Source organism: Kwoniella shandongensis, chromosome 6 (genome assembly GCF_008629635.2).
Source record: "Kwoniella shandongensis chromosome 6, complete sequence".
Taxonomy (NCBI): domain Eukaryota; kingdom Fungi; phylum Basidiomycota; class Tremellomycetes; order Tremellales; family Cryptococcaceae; genus Kwoniella; species Kwoniella shandongensis.
In genome coordinates this window covers 846,071-864,959 of record NC_089292.1, presented here as the reverse complement: position 1 = coordinate 864,959, position 18,889 = coordinate 846,071, and the positions used below count along the sequence as shown (strand labels likewise).

Sequence of the window (18,889 nt, the reverse complement as noted above, 5' to 3'; positions counted from 1 at the left end):
CAATTTCATTTCCCCAATTTTGGTGGTCGGTATACGAACACTCCGCATCCAACCTTTCAGTCCGGTTCTCGATACCTCAACACCTCAGCTCACTAGCTCAGAACAGACGCAAGCCTCACATTCCCCCGCTCTAACACCATATTCTCATCATGCTTTGGCGATTCAGCTTCGCGTCGAGCTCTGCGCTCGATATTCTCCTGACGAGGGAGACGCCACCATCGTTGGAAGAGTTGATGGATGAGCAGGATATCCTGAGCGAGTGCAAGGCGCAGAACAACAAGTGAGTAGGAGTGCATCCCTCACTCTCACACCGGACCATTCAGAGTAGAGTGGGACAGAACAATGTGCTCCCATTCACGGGGAACTTGCCTGGAACCACCGTGAAGGACATGACTGATGTGGGATATTGCTTCCGATTAGACTTGTCGCATATCTGTCCCGAGAAGATCCTATAAAATCCCTCTTACACTGGGTAGTAGCCGGTCTCGACGAACTCGACCAACAAGCAGCAATAGCCGATCGGGAAAGTCTCAACCAAGCTCTTTCCTCTTCCTCGGATCTCTATCCTTCTTACAGACACGGCGTCGGCAATGTGCCTTCATTACATTTCGGCTCTAATGTTGAAGGTGGTTCGTCGCAAATACCCGGGACGGGACCTGGAAGTCCACCGTTGGAACCTTCCAAGTTGGTGGATGTGGAGATTCATGAGGTGAGAGAGGGTGAGGATCGGAAAGAGGAAGAAGAGGAGCATGAGAATGGGTTGGGAGTAGGAGTTGGTTTAGGTCAAGGACTGAGAAGGAAATCAGACGGCGAGGAGGACCTTCATCGATCAAGGTGAGCAGTGTTTTTTTTTACTGTGATATTTTTTTTACTGTGATATTGTGGGGACTGATGAGTTGGTATGTAGATACCCCTCTATCGCCACGGAGATCCTCTGTTGTGTAGAATTGTGGAGCATCGCAGATACGATCATGCGTAATCCCGAACAACTCCTCACTCCGTTCTGGGATGCCGTCCTTCCTCCTCTCGATCCTACCACCCCCACAACCGAAACGAGCTCCACGACACTGTCAAGACACGAGGCAGGAGAGCGAGAAAGAGCGAGGAACGAGTTTTGGTCAGATGAAGATGAGGAGAGAGATAGACGGCGAGAGATGATAAGAGGAATGTGGATGAGAGTGAATGGGACGTTGATGACGAAAAGGACTACCGAGGTGAGTTGTGCCGTCCTTGCGCATGTTGATGGTTGCTAATTGTGTAAACGACTTGTAGATGGTACGATTCATCCAGTCGCTACCAAATATCGTTGAGCGTATCGTCGCGAGAATAGCGAGTCCGGCGGTACAGGACATCCTGATCCGAATAGTATCGAGCGAAGAGGGCGGTGTCACAGGCGTCATCGACTGGTTAGCGGATGAAGGACTGATCCCGAAACTGATCGAACTCCTCTCGCCACATCATTCAACAGCAACTCACATCGTGGCTGCCGAGGTGTTGAAGTCAATCATCACGCTGTGTGCTCCAACTCCCTTCAACCCCCATGGTGGAAACGCGATGGAACAGCAAGCAGGACAAGGTGTACAACCTCCAGGAACGAGAGACAATCGACTGATCAGGGAATTGATCAGCGAGACGAGCGTCAACACCATGATTGGGTTCATGTTGGATGATATAGAATTGACCGACAATGAATGGAAGGGTCTGAACAGCGAATCAGAGGGAGGAGACTCGGGACCTTCGCCAGCGGATCCATTCGTCGTTCATCCATTACCGTCGGTCGCTTCCGCTACATCGTCATTATCGCATGTCTGCAACATCCTCGTCGAGGTCATCCGCCGAAATAACTCGGACTTCTCAGAACCTCACCTTTTCCATACCTTGCGAAACAGGTTGATGGGCGTGAGAATGCAGCCAAACGAGAATGGCGGTCAGGAGAGTAACGCTGCGACAGAGGAGGGCAAGGATGTGCCACCTGAAACTGAGCAAGAGAGGGAAGAGAAGGAAAGAAGACATATGGAAGAAGCTTTGGTTGATATGAGCTCAAAGATGGGTATAGTCCATCTTGGTCATCTGCTGGATGTGATCAGCGACAAATTCGGTGCTTTGCACAAGTTTGTCTTGCAGCCTCGCTCGCAGGTGAGTGGTGGCCAATCTGAGTGGTCGCTGTAGCTTACGTCCTATGGATGCAGGATCGAGCGGCTTCATCTCTGAATCCCAAACCTTTTACACTGGAACGATTCCGAATTGTGGAACTTTACGCCGAGCTGCTACATAGTTCCAACATGTCTATCCTGAATCGTGTACCAGGTACTGGTCCAACGTACACCGAGGAAGGTATCTTATCCGGTGGTCTAGAGGGTCTGGAGGCTTTAGGCGAGGCGATCGATGGCGATCATATTGGGGAAGACGACGGGCAAGTGGAAGAAGACCAAGTTACGCAGGCAAGAGAGCTGCCAGTCAGCAGTGGATCTACGGATGTGTCTCTCACTGGGTCAGATGACGTCGCTTCCGATGATGAGGAGATGCTCGAAACAATTGACGATGATGCCACGCCGTCTCCTTCGCCTGCCGCTTCCGCTACATTAGATCCGCCTCCGGTTCACGTCGAAGCACCTACGCCGCCGCCACCATCGCAGGAGAACGCAGAGCGACTGAGGGATGTTATGGGCATAGAATCAAAGCCCCCCACCTCGTCTGCTGCGTCCGAAGTGGCATCCTCTATTTCGCATGTCGCCGTGGCAAATTCCACAGCGGCCCCTTCTATCGTCTCAGACGTAGCCGAACCAGAACAAGACGAGACATCTCGACCGCCAGTGTTGGGCGTACCCATTGGAGACTCATCGCTGGCAGTCTTGGCGCCTGGTGACAAGCTCAAACAAAGGTACCTCGATCACGACGTCATCCCAACGGTGGTGAATCTGTTCTTTGAATACCCGAATAACGATTTCATGCACCATGTCGTGTACGATATCCTGCAACAGATCTTGAATGGAAGGCTGGGACCGGGTTTGAACAGAGAATTGGTGGTGGAGCTTTTGAGCAAGGCCAAATTGGTAGAGAGGATTTTGGATGCGCAAAGGTTGAACGACCGATTGATGTAAGCCACTTCTTGACTCCCTCCGACACTTGGCCGCTTAGAGAGATTGGGACAACGCTAACGACGGTACTCACAGTGCCCAACCGAAAACACCTAGACTAGCATATATGGGACACATCATCCTGATTGCCGAAGAGCTCGTCAAATTCTTTACTCGATGTCCTCCTGAACTCTTCGAGCTCATCAAAGACTCTTTCGTCCTTTCGGAATGGGAAGCGTTCGTCGACTCTTCTCTAAGAGAAGCAAAAGCACGTGATTCACGACCTCTGGCAGGTGGTAAACCGATGGGTCCTGGATCTGGACCTGGCGATGATGGGATGGGATTGGGAGGATCGGGTGCTGGCGGAAGAGAGGAGGATAGTAGTGATGAAGAGGATGAAGATGGAGAACAGGTCGTCAAGTTTGGGGAACCGTTGACGAGGACCGTGGCTGCCGATGGATTCGCCCCAAGAGGAGAGTTCGACGCTTATGCGGATCATGAGAGGGAAGGTGACGAGGATGAAGAGGGTATGGATAGGGTGAGTATCATCTCCCTTGAGAATGTAGGTGGTGCTGATTCTTCTTCTGTTATCTAGTTCTGGAAGTCAGCAGGTGTTGGACTGAACAGAAGACCGGTCGATTCGTCTGACGATGACGATGACGATGCGGATTGGTTGAGACCATCTGTCAACTCAGGCTGGACAGGAACAGGCAACGACGATGACGATTTCGGAGTGAGTGGAACATTCGAGTTCAGTTATGTCCACACGCTTACATACGAATCTGTCAGGGTTGGGAGAATGGCGGCTCCAGTCGACAAGCCGGACGTGATGAGTTTGAAGATGTGAGTCATATGATCGATTCCTCGACTATCAAGAAGATTCATGGCTGATAGATTTGCAACTACAGGATGAGGGCTGGGGCAACTTCAACACGGCTACTTCACCTCCGAGATCGCCTGATCCCAATGCAGAAAACCCCTTCGGTGACGACAATTTCGCACCGTCCGTCGTGCGATCCGAACCGATCCGAGAGTCTCAAGGCGAACCTCTGACACCATTAGATTGGGCGGAGCAATTTGACCGAGCGTTCCGGGAGAATGGCGGCGACGAGCCTGCGCAAACTGCGGAGGGTGTGCCTGCCATCGTTATGCCTACATTGGAAGACGATGACGACGACGGGGAGGAGAGAGCAATGGGTATGAGCATGTCGACCGGGACTAGCTCGTGGACCTTTGAGGGTGATGACGACGGTGTGGATCTTCCTCCGACCATGTCACCGACATTAACGGATGAAGGGTTCCCCATGGGCAATCCTCTAGATCTACCGAGACCTCCCTCTAAGTCGTCCAAGTCAGAGAAGGAGGAGTTGACCTCACCACAAAAAGAACGATCGTCATCAATATCATCTGAATCTTCGTCAGCCACCATTACTGAATCAACCTCCAAACCTATTCCGATACCGCATCGACAATCCTCAGCTGGACACCGACCCCGCCCCGGACATCCTGCCACGTCTTCTGCATCCGACGATGAGACGCTATCTCTCTCATTATCGCCATCACGTTCGTCAGCTTCGTCTTCTCGTTCACCTGGTTCTCACGAACACAGGTGGGGAGAAGCATTCTCGCCTCCTGATCCGGCTCTGATTGCCGCTGCGACTGAGGAGAGTCCCCTTGGACCAGGAGTCAGTCCTGATACGCATATCACGCGAGAAGGGATGTTGGAGAGGGAGGTAGATGGGGAGATGGTGAGAGTGCCACAGGATGAGATTGTGGAAGCGATAGAGAGAAGAGCGGATGACGATGAGAGTGAGGGTGAGGGGCAATAAGCTTGATTGGGCTGAGCATGCGACGATGTCAGTTGAAGAGGCAGGAGAGAGAGACGCAAGGATAGGTGTGGGTCAGTAGGTGTAGTTGGTCATGGGGGTATTCGTAGTTTCACATCATATGTTTCGGCCACATATCTAGAGATGACATGATTGTAGCGCCTTTGCGAGTGACCCGTCAGGAGCTGACTTCATCGTACAAAAGGACTGATCTCGCGATGAGTCAAAAGCTGTTCAATGTTGTGGATATCGGGCATGGCTAAACCGAATACCCCTTGATGTTGTGCATCTAATTGCTTGCTTATCCCTACCATTGCTACTGATGATGATTATGACTGGACGACCAGAAGAACTCTTCCATTGCTGATTTGATCGGTGATGTTCCTTATACGTTCATAATCACAACATCTGTCATGGTTGCTATTGGACTATCTGTATCTATCTCCGCTGGTGCCACTTTGTTGCGAGACCAAGTATACAGATTGCCCTCTGTCAATGACAGGCTGATCGGTGCACAATTCCTATTTAAAGCTAATCAACCTTGCGCACGTCCAATGCTGTGATTCGGTCTGATCCGTCATACTAGGCGTCCCGTTCAGTCCAGCTAGGTTATGGGCTGCGGACCACTACGTTGTGACTACGGGTGCGGCGTAACGGACAATTTCAATATCAGACACAGAACGACTTGACATAACGCGTCATTACGTCTGGGTAGAAAAGATCACATCTTCCACCTTCATTCCGCTCACTCCACTCTGAGATCCGATGATCATCACTTGGTATGTCACATACGCTGTAGCAGCACGAATTTAGACTACTTGCGATCCCGTATCACCAAAAGTCGCGTTTGAGCGGGACGTTTTGATAACGCGTTTCTGGACGAATCTCCAAACTTTATCGGACCGATTTGTACTGCTATGACATACATCAACTGCAGCTCAGCATGCTGTCCTTGTCGGGTTTACACTCGTCGACGCTTTTAAGCCTAATCACCTTTCCCGAGATCGTAAATGACCGACGACGCATCCATCCCACACTCGTCTCGTCTCGTAGCGACCAATGGAGGATTGTACTTGAATCTCAGGGATTATCAAAAAAGACGGGATCGACCTCCACTCTGAGTTACTTTGTAACAGGAAGCAGGGGAGAGAGAAACCCTTGTTTTGTAATTTATTCAGAGACATTCGGTATCAGTCGTCCGTCCCGTGTTTCTCGTCAATTTTGAGGGCTCCCTCGAGCCGTCCTTCCTTCTCAGTCCGTTGATCATCTAGCCACCAACACCGCCAACACCACCACTGACATAACTTCCCTTTACCACCATACTGAGTGCATGCATGCATCAGTCGGAACGGGAACGGAAACGCAAACGCCTCGGTTGACCGTAAACGCCAATATTAAGCTTCTTTTTACTGACGTTGAAAAGGACGACGTGTCACTCCCGCTCCTACCTGCCTACAATCTTACGAATGAAACATGCACCGCGTTTCTGACTGACTGACTTGAATGCATAGATGTAAAATTGAATGAAGAGTTGTAGAGACATTTGTTCATTGCATTTGTTTCGTCCTAAAGAAAGTCAACTATTGTTTCAACCATCATCCATCAATTATCAATCACTGACTTACCGGTGTAACGAAATTTGTCTTTTGTCTTGATTGTTAAGATCTTGACTGGGTAGTATCAGCCCAAATCAACCATCTTGTACGCAGATATCCTTCAGTGCAAACCCATTCGGACCGTATTGTACCGAACCGAACCACACATTCAATCGACGACACAACGAGAGACATCCTATAGGGAGAAACGAAACGAAACGACGCACTCAACCAGGTCTCAACACGCCTCCTTCTCCACCCATTCGATACCGTTGACCGCGACTCGACCTCTGTGTCGAAAGAAGTGAGATAACATCATCTACCCGTCACACACTTTGGTTGCGTTGTGACGATCCCCCTCGAATATCTCCTCCTTCCAGAAAGAAACTCTATCACTTGTTTCTTTCCATTTGGAATTGGAGAAACATAAGCCGAAAGCGTAAATCCTACCATTGATTCTGATTTGATTTTGGGTAACCCAATACCTGTACCATCCCATACGAGCATACTCCGTCGGGAGTGAGTTGACGACTACGGTACTGTACGGTACTCGATACGCGATAACTTATCCCACACCGCTCAACTGTCTACAGCTTGACGGAGAACTCAAAATGAGCCAACCTACTTCCCCACTTCTGGTCAACTCCTCTTTCTCCCAATTCGACTATTTCGCATCTCACAGTAATCGCTCTTCCTACTACTCTTCTGCGGCTTCTTCCTCCTCGACTGCTGGACGAAATCAACAACAATCACAACAGGCCCCTACATTCACTCTAAGTCTTAGTGATTCGCCGACATCATCTTCTTCATCTTCACCATCATCACGTCGATCTAGTCCTTCCTTCTTACCCACATCGCAATTCCTCACCACACCTGAACGACAAAGTTCTCGACTCGATACCACCTCAACACCATCCCCGCCTACACCAGCACCTCATTCCTCGAGCTTAGGTCTACCATCATCATCAGTTGCCACTGCCAGTGCGAGCTCGCTCGGATCACCGAAGGTGCTCTCTTCGCCTAGGACGGAATTGCGAAAGAAAGCGGCGAGAAGATCGGTCCAGATTGGAGGTGACAAGACGACGAGTACCGTTAATTGGGCAAGACCGTTGAGAGTAGGACCGGAACGAGATCTGAAAGAAGAAGAAGAAGGAGAAGATTTTGACACCACATCGACTTTGAACAGCGATTCGAACAATCTGAGTAAGTCAACATTCGAGAGAGACCAACATGGTGTGAGGAACGTTTTGGCTGACTTGGATTGCTTTGCACTGCAGTGCGAATCTTTGGGGCTTCGTTACAACGGTCTCGTCGATTGAATCGATCTCCCCTTCCTTCTCCCACTTCCTCTTCCCCTTGTTCGGAGGGTGGACCTCTCACCCCTAGTCCTATTATTGCAACGCCTGAGGGCCCTAGTCCGAGCGAAGCCCCTCAAAGAGGTTGGAGCGTCATGATGTCTCAGGGTAAAGGTTTGGGCGTCAGTGGTGTAGCAGCTTGGGATACACCCTTGACTACCCCTTCAAGAGAGTTGGATATGGAGTTCAACTTTGAACCCATCACACTTCTGCCTTCGGCACCGTCCCCTTCATCACCACCGGCAGCAGCATCCTTTTCGCCCAACACGGACACGCCCAATCGACGTCCTGTCACACTCACTCCTTCGCCGACAACATCTCGATCAAGCGAGACGATCGACCCTCGAGTCGTGGATGTTGGACTCGCCGGACCTACCGCACGAATATTGTCCACTTCTCAATCCCTCAATTCGTTCTCGTCACCTTCGAACCTTGAAGAACTCCGAATCCTCCGTCGAGCGGCTGTCGATCTTGAAGCAGAAGCTCGAAGACCTATCCGTCCTACCGATGTTGGATCGACGAGCCAGACCAAAGACGTTATCGGTCCGCAGAGGGAGAGAAAGATCAAGAGGAAAGCTGTTCCAAGTATGATTGATTCCGATCTTGCTGCTTTGCTCGAACCGCCACACCCAATTTCCTCTCCTGCTTCGACTTCGACGCAAAGCGAGGTTCAGAGCAATAACAACGACACCTCGCCGCCGAACCGTCGTGCTTCTCTCGTTGAAAGAGTTGTGGTTCCTCGTGAACTACCAGGTGTTGGCGGTAAAGATATCTTTGCTCAACATCGACAATTTTATCAAAATCACATGGCTACACAATCTGTGATCGAGGTCTCACCTCGGACCAAACAATCTTCTCGACCGTTCAACCTGACTTTACTCACCAACAAGCAAAAGAGTAACAAAGATAAAGCGATCCCACTTCCTATTGCGTCTCCCATATCGCCAGCAGTGGCGAAGCAACCGCCTTTTATTCCTCCACCACGAATCACTTCTTCGCCTTTGGTCTCTTCTCCGACAAGTACGACAATCTCATCCACTTCCAGCTCGGACAAACAGCGATCTTCTTCCGATGGGTCTTCTTCCTCCTCTTCGATATTCATGACAGATCCCGAACAAGATCAAGATCAACCCCTCACCCCTGGTGGTGGTGCTGGTGCTCTCAGCGCAAGTCAGACGGAATTGTTCATCGTCTCTGTTGAGAATGCATTTAAGAAATTGGAATTCGAAAGAGCAGAGATGAAATCGAGAGAGATGTTTGGCGCTTCTTCCATCTCTGCTTCGGCTTCGGCGGTAGACTTGACCACGTTGGGAGGTAGTGGGGGAGGGAAACATAAGAGGGGTTTGTCGAGGTTTTTGGGTAAAGACAAGTTGATCTAGCGGCCAGGATCTCTTATAATGCCTAGATTATCTGTCATAACACTGTAATGCTTGCTACTATGTCTGTACATTACTTCTAGGTGAAATATCCTGTCATTCACCATGCATTGACTTTGGATGATTGTGCCAAATCCTCCCAAATCTTGCTCAAGAGTGAGTATGTCCGAAACATAAGATCACTTTCAGATAGGCGCTGTTGATATTACAGGCACCATGAACGTAGCGCTACAATAATGCATAAACAACCTAGTGTGAAAGGTATTGACTCATGCTGAGAACACCATAAATCAGCAAGGGTCCTCGGCTCAACCAGTACGCAAAACACCACTCACTCTGGCTTGCTCGGTGTGTCCTCCTTCTTCTGCTTCTCCAGTCGAGCCTCGAGCTTTGCAAATTCGTCAAGTGCGATGAGCTCTTCCTCGTCGAGGACCTACACAGGAAGGACGAGTGAGCTGAGGTCTTCACACTTTAAAAAAGACGAAACAGGAAGCTCACCTGCTCGACTGCTTGAACTTCCGGGACGTAGTGCGTCAACATCCTTTCTATTCCGTTCTTAAGGGTGACACTACTTGAACTGCAACCTCTACAACTTCCCTTCAACTTCAACTTAACGATACCCGTCTCTTCGTCGAATCCCTTATATTCGATATCACCTCCATCTTCCATGATGGCGGGTCTGACTCTTGTCTCCAACAATTCCTTGATCATCCCGACAACTTCTGAGTCGGTATCCAAGATCCTGGTGTCCTCCGCTCCGGAATCCGATTGACCTTCCTTGAACAACGGTGCGCCAGAAGAGAAATGTTCCATCAATACTGCAAATACTTCTGGTTTCAAGATTGACCAGTTGTACGATTCATCTTTGGAACAAGTGACGAAATCGGGTCCGAAGAATACACCGGTCAGACCGTCGATGGTCAATAATCGAGTGGCGAGTGGTGATGCGAGAGCGGAACGGAGATCGAGGAATTCGTGAGCACCACCGTTGGTCACAGGTACACCGGGGATGAATTTGAGTGATGCTTCGTTGGGCGTCGTCTCAGTCTGAATGAACATGGTACGGCCTACCAAATGATTATGTCAGCTACGTCGGCCGAGATAGGTTTGTAGACTCACGTTGTTGTTGTCCGACCGACATAGTTCCAATAACCTTTCGTCTCAGCTCTGGACCTCTTGCTGCTCGAACACCGATGAAAGCGGGTGAGGAGACGGCAAGTTGTTGGCGTGAACTGCTTGCAAAGGTTCGACTGACGGCTGGTCGACCTAATCGAAGGGTCTGAGTGGCGCGAGAAGAAGAAGCAGCGACCAGAGGTCGGATCATGCTGGTATTGGGGCGAGTCATGGTTAATACTAGTAATGTGTGAGCGCGTAGAGATAGTAGATAGTGAGTCGTATATGTCAATGGATTGTTGTTGTTGAGAAGAGAATCGAAAGGATAAGATGAAGTCCAACGAATGAAATCTTTGTCATATCGATTAAACCACCGAGCGGCGACCCGAGTGGAGGGGAACGACCAACAGCGGAGATTGATGCTATATCCGTGCTACAAGGATGTGGGGGAGGATTTGATCCCGCTTACTCTACGGAGGTTACCCGAATTAACCGGGATGTTGTCTGTTCGTGAGACTGGTCATGCTGCACCACACATCATATCCCCGTGTCCGTCTTCTCTCCTCTTACTCTTGACTCTACAACTACCTGGTGTAACAGTTGTCGACCAATTAGCCTCACACAGCTCGGTCATCATGTCGACCAAATCAGTCTCCCCCTTTTCCTCCCCCGCCCTCCTCTTAGCTCGTCTGACAAAGCTCACGTCGACTATCCCGGGCCTCGATGCCTCTCTCATGCTGGCCCAGTATTCTTCCCCGTTGATCATCGCCCTTCTTCTCCGACTTGCGTCGTTCAGAGCCCAGCATCCTCGATTGAGACTCGCTCTTGGCGGTGGGAATTCGAGTCCTGGCGGATTTGGACTTGTCAAACTTGCTGAAGGATGGGGAAGAGCTGCGGGGAGTATTGCAGATGCCAGAGTCATCATGCGAGCGTTTGGTGAGTAAGCTGCGACCCCCCTGCCAGTATGACCAGCTTGAGAAGCTAATTGATCCTCTGTTATTGCTGTAGGGATGCTCCCAATCCTTCAATGGCTTTTCGTTCTTCACCCTAAACCATTAGCGTCCCTTCGATCATTCTTCCTTTCGCTTGGAAGCTCGAAGGCTTCCCAGAGCGAGAAGGCGCTTCCGACCTTACAGATTCTGTCGTTGCTCGCATACTATCCTCTCGAGCACATATCTTGGCTCGCAAGTAAGGGTGTGGTGCCTCTCACTCCATCGAGGCTCAACACCACAATGCTATGGAGCGTTCGTTTCTGGGCGTAAGTCTGGGCTATCAACCGGCTATTATATCTGTGAGAGTACAATGACCTAACTTTCGATCTGATTTGTGAAGCCTCTACGTCGTGTTGGAGATTTACAAACTCCGAAATACCTATATTGGTCTACTTGGTCGAACGCGAGCACTGCGACATTCCAAGCCTGAGATCAAACCTTCAGAAGCAGAAGGCTTCGAATTGCAAGATACAACTGCGACCAGTGTCGAAGAGAAGATCATCTCGCCTCCTGAGACGCCGGAGAGTAGCGTAGCGAAAGTTCAACAGATCAAGAAGGATTGGGCAAGTTGGAAAACGGCAGTCATCGTGAATAGGTAAGTGAACGGTGTACAGTGTACCAATTCCAAGTTGCGGAGAACTATGTGCGATGCGCCGGTGAGATCTGTGCTGATTACGTTTGATGCAGTGGATACGCACCTTTGACGATGCATTGGTCTACTCCAGGCGGACTTTGGTCAAATCCCTTGATCACTGGTGCCCTAGGAACAGTGGCAGCTTGGGGTCAGCTCACAAACGAGTGGAGAAAGGGTGACCCTTGATTCGAGGCGTGAATAGCTGGGGACATCTGATGTATGAAATATCTGTTAGGATGCAGTACTGCGACTTGATGCAAATTGGTTGCTGCCATGGTGCTGCACGAACTTAAGAAGCAAACAATGAGCTGTTGATCAGACCCAAAAAGGCGAAGGCCAACCAGCTTAGTTCTGCTAGGCCCATTGATCCATTCGTTCTGCGTTACCGGTCCAAAATAGCTTTGGAAGGCTCGAGGTAGGTTTGAGTCTCGTAGCTGCATCTTGAATCTGGCTTCCGTGTCCAACACGCCCTCAAACAAACAAAGATACGTAGGTTCACACAGCAGCCTCGCCCTCCGTGAATTGCGGCATGTGAAGAAAGGACGGCTAAATGGAACAAGTTAACCGAATTCATGTCGAACAGCCTCAAAACACTTTACGTTCAAATAATTCATTTCTCAATCTTTACATCTGCCCAGCTCCATCTCGACGTCGCTCACAACTACAATGTCCCCAACGACCTCTCTCACCTCCCTCGTTGTTGTTCATCCACACTCTTCGAAACCGCTCACATCCCTCTCTCGGAATCTATGGGTGCCATCCGGTGCTCGTGGTGTATTCGGCGGACAAGTGATCGCTCAATCTCTTCTTGCTGCTTCATCAACCATCTCTTCACCATTAGGTCTACATAGCACACATTGTTATTTCCTCTTACCGGCACATGCACAGCCGACTATCGAATATAGAGTCGAGAAGCTGAGAGATGGGAAAAGTTATGCGAGTAGATTGGTGAGAGCTTGGCAAGGTGATAGAGAGGTGTTCGTCCTTCTGGCAAGTTACACCTTACCACCAACGATATTACCATCTGGTTTAGGGAATCGGGTCGCAGAAACAGAGAACGAAGCAAAGGATGATGGGTTGAAAGTCTCAAACTCATTACGATTCAGTTCACCTCCGTCCACCACCTCCTCCGCAACAGTGAAGAATGTTACGCCCGCTTCTTCACCTATCGAAGATAGACGGACGTCGAAACGAGAATCGTCGTCTTCCAACAATAATAATCCAGGCTTTCAGGAGAAATACCAAGTGCCCTTCGCGGAAGATCTGTTACCCTGGGAAGAATGTGAGGAAGAAGCTGTACGATGGCAGAAATGGATGGATGAGAGAGGGGATAAGTTCAAAGGGAACACGAAGACGTTCTTGGAAGAGTACATCAGAGTGAGTCGAGGCTTTTCATTTCGTCAAACAAGACGTCATGCACCTACTATGTGAGATGTGGGGTAGAGAGAGCTAACGTTGTATACTCGTACTCAGGAGAGACGCGAATCGCCTGTTAGTATCGCCCGAGCCTTGACTAGAGAACATGATATCTCTGCGAATCACCATGTTCGAATGAGCTGGTTACGTGCTCGTCTAGACCCATCCGAGAAGCCAAACGAGGAGACCGTGAAGGTGAGTCAACAATCACACTTCTACATAGCAGTCGTGTATATGTGAGCGGAACTGACAATATTGTTCATCCTAGGCAATGATCGCATACATGACCGATTTCCAATTTATCGGTACCGCCTCTCGTTCGGTCGGCTTACATCAATCTTCCACACCCCGCTTAGGCATGTTAGCTTCTCTCGACCATTCTATCCATTTCTATCCCTTCCCTTCGAACTTTGATCCCTCCGCACCGCTATTGCACGTGATGGAAAGTCAGGTGGTTGACGTCGCTTCTGGTCGAGGGACTGTGAAGGGATATGTGTACACGCAAGACGGGGTCTTGGTGGCTGTCACAAGTCAGGAAGGGGTGGTAAGAGCCGACTTGAGAGGATTGGAAGCCAAGGGATTGGTGGAAGGTGGTGCAGTGGAAGATGATGAGAGTGAGAGGAAGGGGAAGCGGAAGACAGTCAAGGCGAAGTTGTAAGGGGATGGGAGGTGATTGTTACACCCGCACATAAGCGCTGAGGTAACAGTCGCAACATAAGATTACATATCTAGACTATACAACCGGATCTATGCCATACAGATATATCTTCTGTCCGATGCCTGTCTCCTATACGATGTATTCGTACGCGTTATGTTTTACTTTTGACGGAGATTCACACAAAAGCCACCCTAGCTTTCTTCTTCGGTGGTCTAGTCTCCTCACCGTCTCCACTTTCAAAATGATCTCTCTCCTGTTCCCCTGGTCCGTCGCACAACGTATCATCGTCTCTTTCCAAAGTAGGAGAGGTCGGTTCCACAAACGTTATACCTCGATCTCTCTGCTTTCCGGTAGGGGTGATTGGCAAAACCTCATCTGGTGTAGCGACATTCGATGACTCTGGCGTTATTGTCTCGCCAAGAGGTGTGAACCTCACAGCGAAAGTGTGCGATTCTTCCTTTTCAGGATAGACAAAGCGTGGATTCTACATTGATAATCACAAAGACCTGTCAGCACAACGACGAATCGCCTTGCATCGAGAAAGCTGTGCAGCGTGACCGCGGCTCAGATCTCACGCACCTCGATCATCGCTCGAGTATACAGTTTCTCTTCATCAGCAGACCTGCTCGTCGTCGATCGCTTCGCGATATCCTCCTCAAACGTCCCTTCCGTGACCAAGATCTCGACACGAGTCGCTCTAGTCTGGCCTATACGATGTACTCGCTACACCGAGACCGTTGTCAGCTTGTACTCTAGTCCAAGAAACCTTTGGTCAAGTTTGCAAGCTCACTTTGATAGCCTGGGCTTGAACGTCAAGGTTCCAAACAGGCGCGAGGAAGATCATCCGATTAGCAATGACGAGGTTTCTGACAGAATGCTTCAGTTCAAGTTGCCGCTGCAGTCTGATGGATTGTTCGCTACTCACAACCCTCTCGCTGCGATTGTCAAATCCAGTAAGATCACTTTGACCTCGGGCTTGTTGAATCGTTCCAATGCCTTGATCCTCTGAGCTCCGTTAATCGAATGACCGACGAATGTCCTGTGCGAAGAAAGTCAGCGATCCACAACACGTATGGTCTCAGCAAAGGTAAGACCGAACAATAGCTGGCATAAGAGCAGCAACCTATCATCAAACTCACGATGTGATGTCCACCATGTCCAGACCCTCCGTCAAATGACCCAGCTCATAGGTATCACCAAAGATCACAAACTTATCCTCCTTATCTGACTCTTGTATAGATCTGAGAACATAGTTGACTTTCGCCGAACGACTTTTCGTATGTATCAAAGCTGGGAGTGGTCTAGGCAAATCCACACCAGGAGGGGACAGGGGTGTCCGCCCTGCAGCCTTATTCGCATTCCGTGCCGCTTCGTCCAGTCTCTCTTCCAGAACATCACTCTTTCGTTTCGTCGCACGTTTCCCAGGTGAGATCGGAGCTGCTTTTGGTGTTTGTGCCGCCGTCGCAGCTCCCTTTTTGACCTTCCGCTCTTCCGCTTTCTTCGCTTTGTGCTCAGCCTTCGTATGTTTTTCGTGCGTTCTGAGCATCTCTTCCACCGAAATTTCACTCTTGCTCGATCTAAAGTCCCAACCAGCTATATGTAATTCTTGCAATGTCGAACCTCGCTTGTTCAGCTCGCGAAGTTCGATGAGACTGTGCATGTCGATCATATTCGGTTGACCGTTGAAACTATCCGACCAAGCTTGCTTGATGATCGAGGGGAATGAGGTACCGTCCATTGCCATTGATACAGCGTTAGTCATCCATTCGTCCCAGCCCGGTGTGGACAGAGCAGTCTCGAGATGACGACAGGCTTCTTCCAGATGCGTTCGTATATGCTCTGACGCTTCCGGATGTCGATCGAGCCAGCTACGAGTCCGTTCAAGACACCCGTCTGCATCCATCGCCCGAGCAGAATACCAGAAACAGGCGAGATGGAGATTGTTGACGACCTGGTTGTATGATTCGACATTTTTCGGATGCAGGAAGTAATCGGCATCCTCACCACCACCTTTGTGGAACGACGTCAGCTAAAGTTGGTTTGCGATATAGTCTAATAACCTACTTGTGAGGACATTACTCGAGACGAGGGCTGCCAGAACGTTGTATGTGATGCGCTGCATGGGATCGAACTGGAGCAGCTCCTTCGATATCGTCGAGGGTGGCAGTTGTGCTTCCATGTCGATGACTTTCGGACTGCCAGTGCCAAGAGAGAATGTTCAGAGCGATGACATAGATTGACGACAATGCCAACCACTCACCCATGTTTAACCATCAACCCATTCGCGATATACTTCATCCGCGCAACAGCTCCAAATTCTGGTCCGCCGCGCTTGCTCAGACTCGCAGTCACAAGTCGTTGAAACAGAGCCTCAGACTTGAAAGGCTCAGCAGCTAGGAAACCACCGATCATCACTCCGATACGAGTGGCATCTTCGATGTCTCGTTTTGACCAAGTACGCCTTGTCGTCGCGTGGTGAATCACACCTCCGCCAGATTCGAGGGACGGAGTCGAAGGCCGGGAGACAGCTGAGAGACCCATACCTTCCATTTCTATTTCACCTCCTTGCTGTAAGTACCGGGTAGGAGCTGTCAATTGACAGTTGTCAGCGTGATTTTCCACTTAGCAGGATGAGCGACATACTTCCGCTCACTAGCCACCGTCTTTCTACGCTCAGCTGCATAGCCAGAATCATAGCATTTGACGTTTTATTACTGGCAACGTGTCCTTCGTCTAAGGGAGCAAATGCTATGATTAGCTTCATATCAGGCATGACTAGTCATGACACAGACTGACCAAGGATGATGCGCTTCCATCTAGCTTGGAGAAGAACTGAGGGTCCTTTTTCGGGAAACTTGCGCCTCTCCGTCTCCTCAAAGCCGAAGCCTGAGGTTTCAGCGTGATCAGTACCTTTTGAAATCTGTAACGTGGTACGCCGAGTGTCCACTCACGATTCACATCCATCAGGATCACCTAGCATACATATGTTGTCAGTCATGTGTATGTCCAAGGTGCCCGAGGGTCCAGAAGCACTTACATCATACCCTAACAGATCCTCTATTGGCGGTAAATGCCCCTTCACTTCGTACACGTTGAGTACTCCTTCTTCCAGATGATTCGTAATTTCTTCCTTCCACTGCTGCACCAAGATCTGCGGGACGATCACCAATGTGCCTTTCGCTAAATACATCTTCCTCACTGTCTGCTCGAAAGTCTGCCTTTTGGCTGTCCGGGAACACTCGTCGTCCAATGGCAAGGTATAGTAGAATGTCCGTCTGTTCAGTAATGGCTTGGTGTAAGCAGGCAAATAGCGATTGTTGATAGCAGACGGATCGAGAATGGCAAGCTTGTTTGCGCACAATTCGACTAGAGATGGGAAGATGAGCTGAGTAGAACGCCGAGGGAATCCTGCGAGTTCTCGTAGATCGGAGTGAGGGGCGAAAGGGTAGGTACGTTCAGCGATATCGGTCGTTATCTCTGAAATGTCAATCTCGGTAGGCGGAGGAGCAGTAGGTTGGTGCAATGTCGATACGATCAGTGCGAGACACATCAAGGTTTTTCCCGTACCCATCTGCTCGCACCTATGAGGTAGAGATGGCATCAGTTCTGCGGGACCTTCTTTCATAAGAGCTTGAAACGGCACTGACAAAATACCGCCTCGCGGCAGATCATACCATCCTGGATGTCTCTGTATATCCCATGTCAACAGATTGACATAATAGATACCTTCTCGTCCAGCTTCCTGAAACGGGGTGAATAACGGATCAACCAGCTTGTTCGGCTTGGTCTCCATTTGTAGCATCTTAGCTACCGATCGCTATGGAATAGCAAAAGTCAGCAATTGTCGGCCAAGCGGGGTAGGAAGCAAAACAGATGACGGGGTTCACAGTTGCACAAGATACGTACTATCTGATACCGATACAAGAAGGTCTTGACACCTTTCGGATTCTCATAATTCTCCAAGCCATCATATAGTTCTGCATCCTGCGGGGAGGTTGATTCGTACCCAAAGAACTCTGGATCTGGGGGGGATGGTACAGAAGCGTATATATCCTGCATTGTTTGTTGGTCTTCTTCCTGAACAACGAACCATCATCAGCACCAACAAGTTAGGTCGTATTAAGGTCCCAAGCAGCCGTGCTCGCCGTTGCTCTTGATTGGCAGAACGTGTTTGAGAAACTCACTGTCAGTCCTAGCAATCTGTTCCCGTGAGCTTCGTTCTCCTCCCAATCTTTATACAAGACTTGTAACAACCTCTTCACCAGACCCTCTCTCCCTTTACCCTTCGCCTTCTTCCCCATCCCACCTCCACCGCCGTTTGCCGAGATCTTACATCTCACTCTGACCTCCTTCCCTCTCATCCTGATCCATTCCCCTTCAAGATCCAGCGTTCTATCCCTCAGCGCATCGGATAGTATCGATATCAAGCTCAAGGAATCTGGGTCAAAGAGGTTGGTCGAGCTCAGGAAAGAGGGTGTGAGTTGGGTCCATGCAGGTCTTGAGAACGAGGGTAAGGCAGTCGCTAGGTGAAGTGTAAGGGAGCCAAGTTGGATGTACGAGTCCGACGGCTGGGGTGGAAGATGTGCGGACATCACGGAGCACTGGTGATCAAGATCGGCATGAGATACAACAGTCGAGAAGGTGCACGAAATCAAGTAGAAGGAGGAGGAGATGAAAACAAATTAATGAGAATGTAAGACGAGCTTGAGCTTTTAGCTTCGGCGATCATTGCGCTTCCGACGGAAATTGATCAGAACCAAATAACGTTACGCTACAACTTCAGACGCACCTCAACGACATGCGTTCGTGCATTGATGAGGGCAAGCAAGTTTGTCCAATCAAAGGTG

General features: G+C 49.8%; 6 protein-coding genes across 6 annotated transcripts; 4 read left to right on the top strand and 2 right to left on the bottom strand.

Moving 5' to 3' along the window:
* Positions 1–149: 149 nt before the first annotated feature.
* Positions 150–4,906, top strand: CI109_103632 (uncharacterized protein; the record flags this gene model as incomplete). The annotated part of the gene is made up of 9 exons (XM_032001869.1): positions 150–280; positions 421–834; positions 908–1,214; positions 1,273–2,136; positions 2,190–3,097; positions 3,174–3,615; positions 3,673–3,810; positions 3,867–3,920; positions 3,986–4,906. The coding sequence occupies 9 exons, from the start codon at positions 150–152 to the stop codon at positions 4,904–4,906; spliced, it is 4,179 nt and encodes a 1,392-aa protein (XP_031864032.1).
* Positions 4,907–7,109: 2,203 nt separating this feature from the next.
* Positions 7,110–9,232, top strand: CI109_103631 (uncharacterized protein; the record flags this gene model as incomplete). The annotated part of the gene is made up of 2 exons (XM_032001870.1): positions 7,110–7,701; positions 7,776–9,232. 2 exons carry the CDS (start codon positions 7,110–7,112, stop codon positions 9,230–9,232), a joined length of 2,049 nt encoding a protein of 682 aa, XP_031864033.1.
* Positions 9,233–9,560: 328 nt separating this feature from the next.
* On the bottom strand, positions 9,561–10,574 carry CI109_103630 (uncharacterized protein; the record flags this gene model as incomplete). Its single annotated transcript, XM_032001871.2, has 3 exons — positions 9,561–9,662; positions 9,728–10,296; positions 10,349–10,574. The coding sequence occupies 3 exons, from the start codon at positions 10,572–10,574 to the stop codon at positions 9,561–9,563; spliced, it is 897 nt and encodes a 298-aa protein (XP_031864034.2).
* Positions 10,575–10,977: 403 nt separating this feature from the next.
* On the top strand, positions 10,978–12,154 carry CI109_103629 (uncharacterized protein; the record flags this gene model as incomplete). Its single annotated transcript, XM_032001872.1, has 4 exons — positions 10,978–11,278; positions 11,351–11,600; positions 11,675–11,929; positions 12,022–12,154. The coding sequence occupies 4 exons, from the start codon at positions 10,978–10,980 to the stop codon at positions 12,152–12,154; spliced, it is 939 nt and encodes a 312-aa protein (XP_031864035.1).
* Positions 12,155–12,634: 480 nt separating this feature from the next.
* Positions 12,635–14,042, top strand: CI109_103628 (acyl-CoA thioesterase II; the record flags this gene model as incomplete). The annotated part of the gene is made up of 3 exons (XM_032001873.1): positions 12,635–13,345; positions 13,442–13,579; positions 13,653–14,042. The coding sequence occupies 3 exons, from the start codon at positions 12,635–12,637 to the stop codon at positions 14,040–14,042; spliced, it is 1,239 nt and encodes a 412-aa protein (XP_031864036.1).
* A 175-nt stretch (positions 14,043–14,217) lies between these two features.
* CI109_103627 (uncharacterized protein) lies at positions 14,218–18,634 on the bottom strand (the record flags this gene model as incomplete). The annotated part of the gene is made up of 14 exons (XM_032001874.1): positions 14,218–14,526; positions 14,622–14,765; positions 14,833–14,908; positions 14,968–15,081; positions 15,182–16,052; positions 16,107–16,237; positions 16,303–16,630; positions 16,686–16,775; positions 16,839–16,928; positions 16,994–17,015; positions 17,080–17,623; positions 17,690–17,859; positions 17,949–18,119; positions 18,227–18,634. The coding sequence occupies 14 exons, from the start codon at positions 18,632–18,634 to the stop codon at positions 14,218–14,220; spliced, it is 3,468 nt and encodes a 1,155-aa protein (XP_031864037.1).
* Between the last annotated feature and the right edge of the window lie 255 nt (positions 18,635–18,889).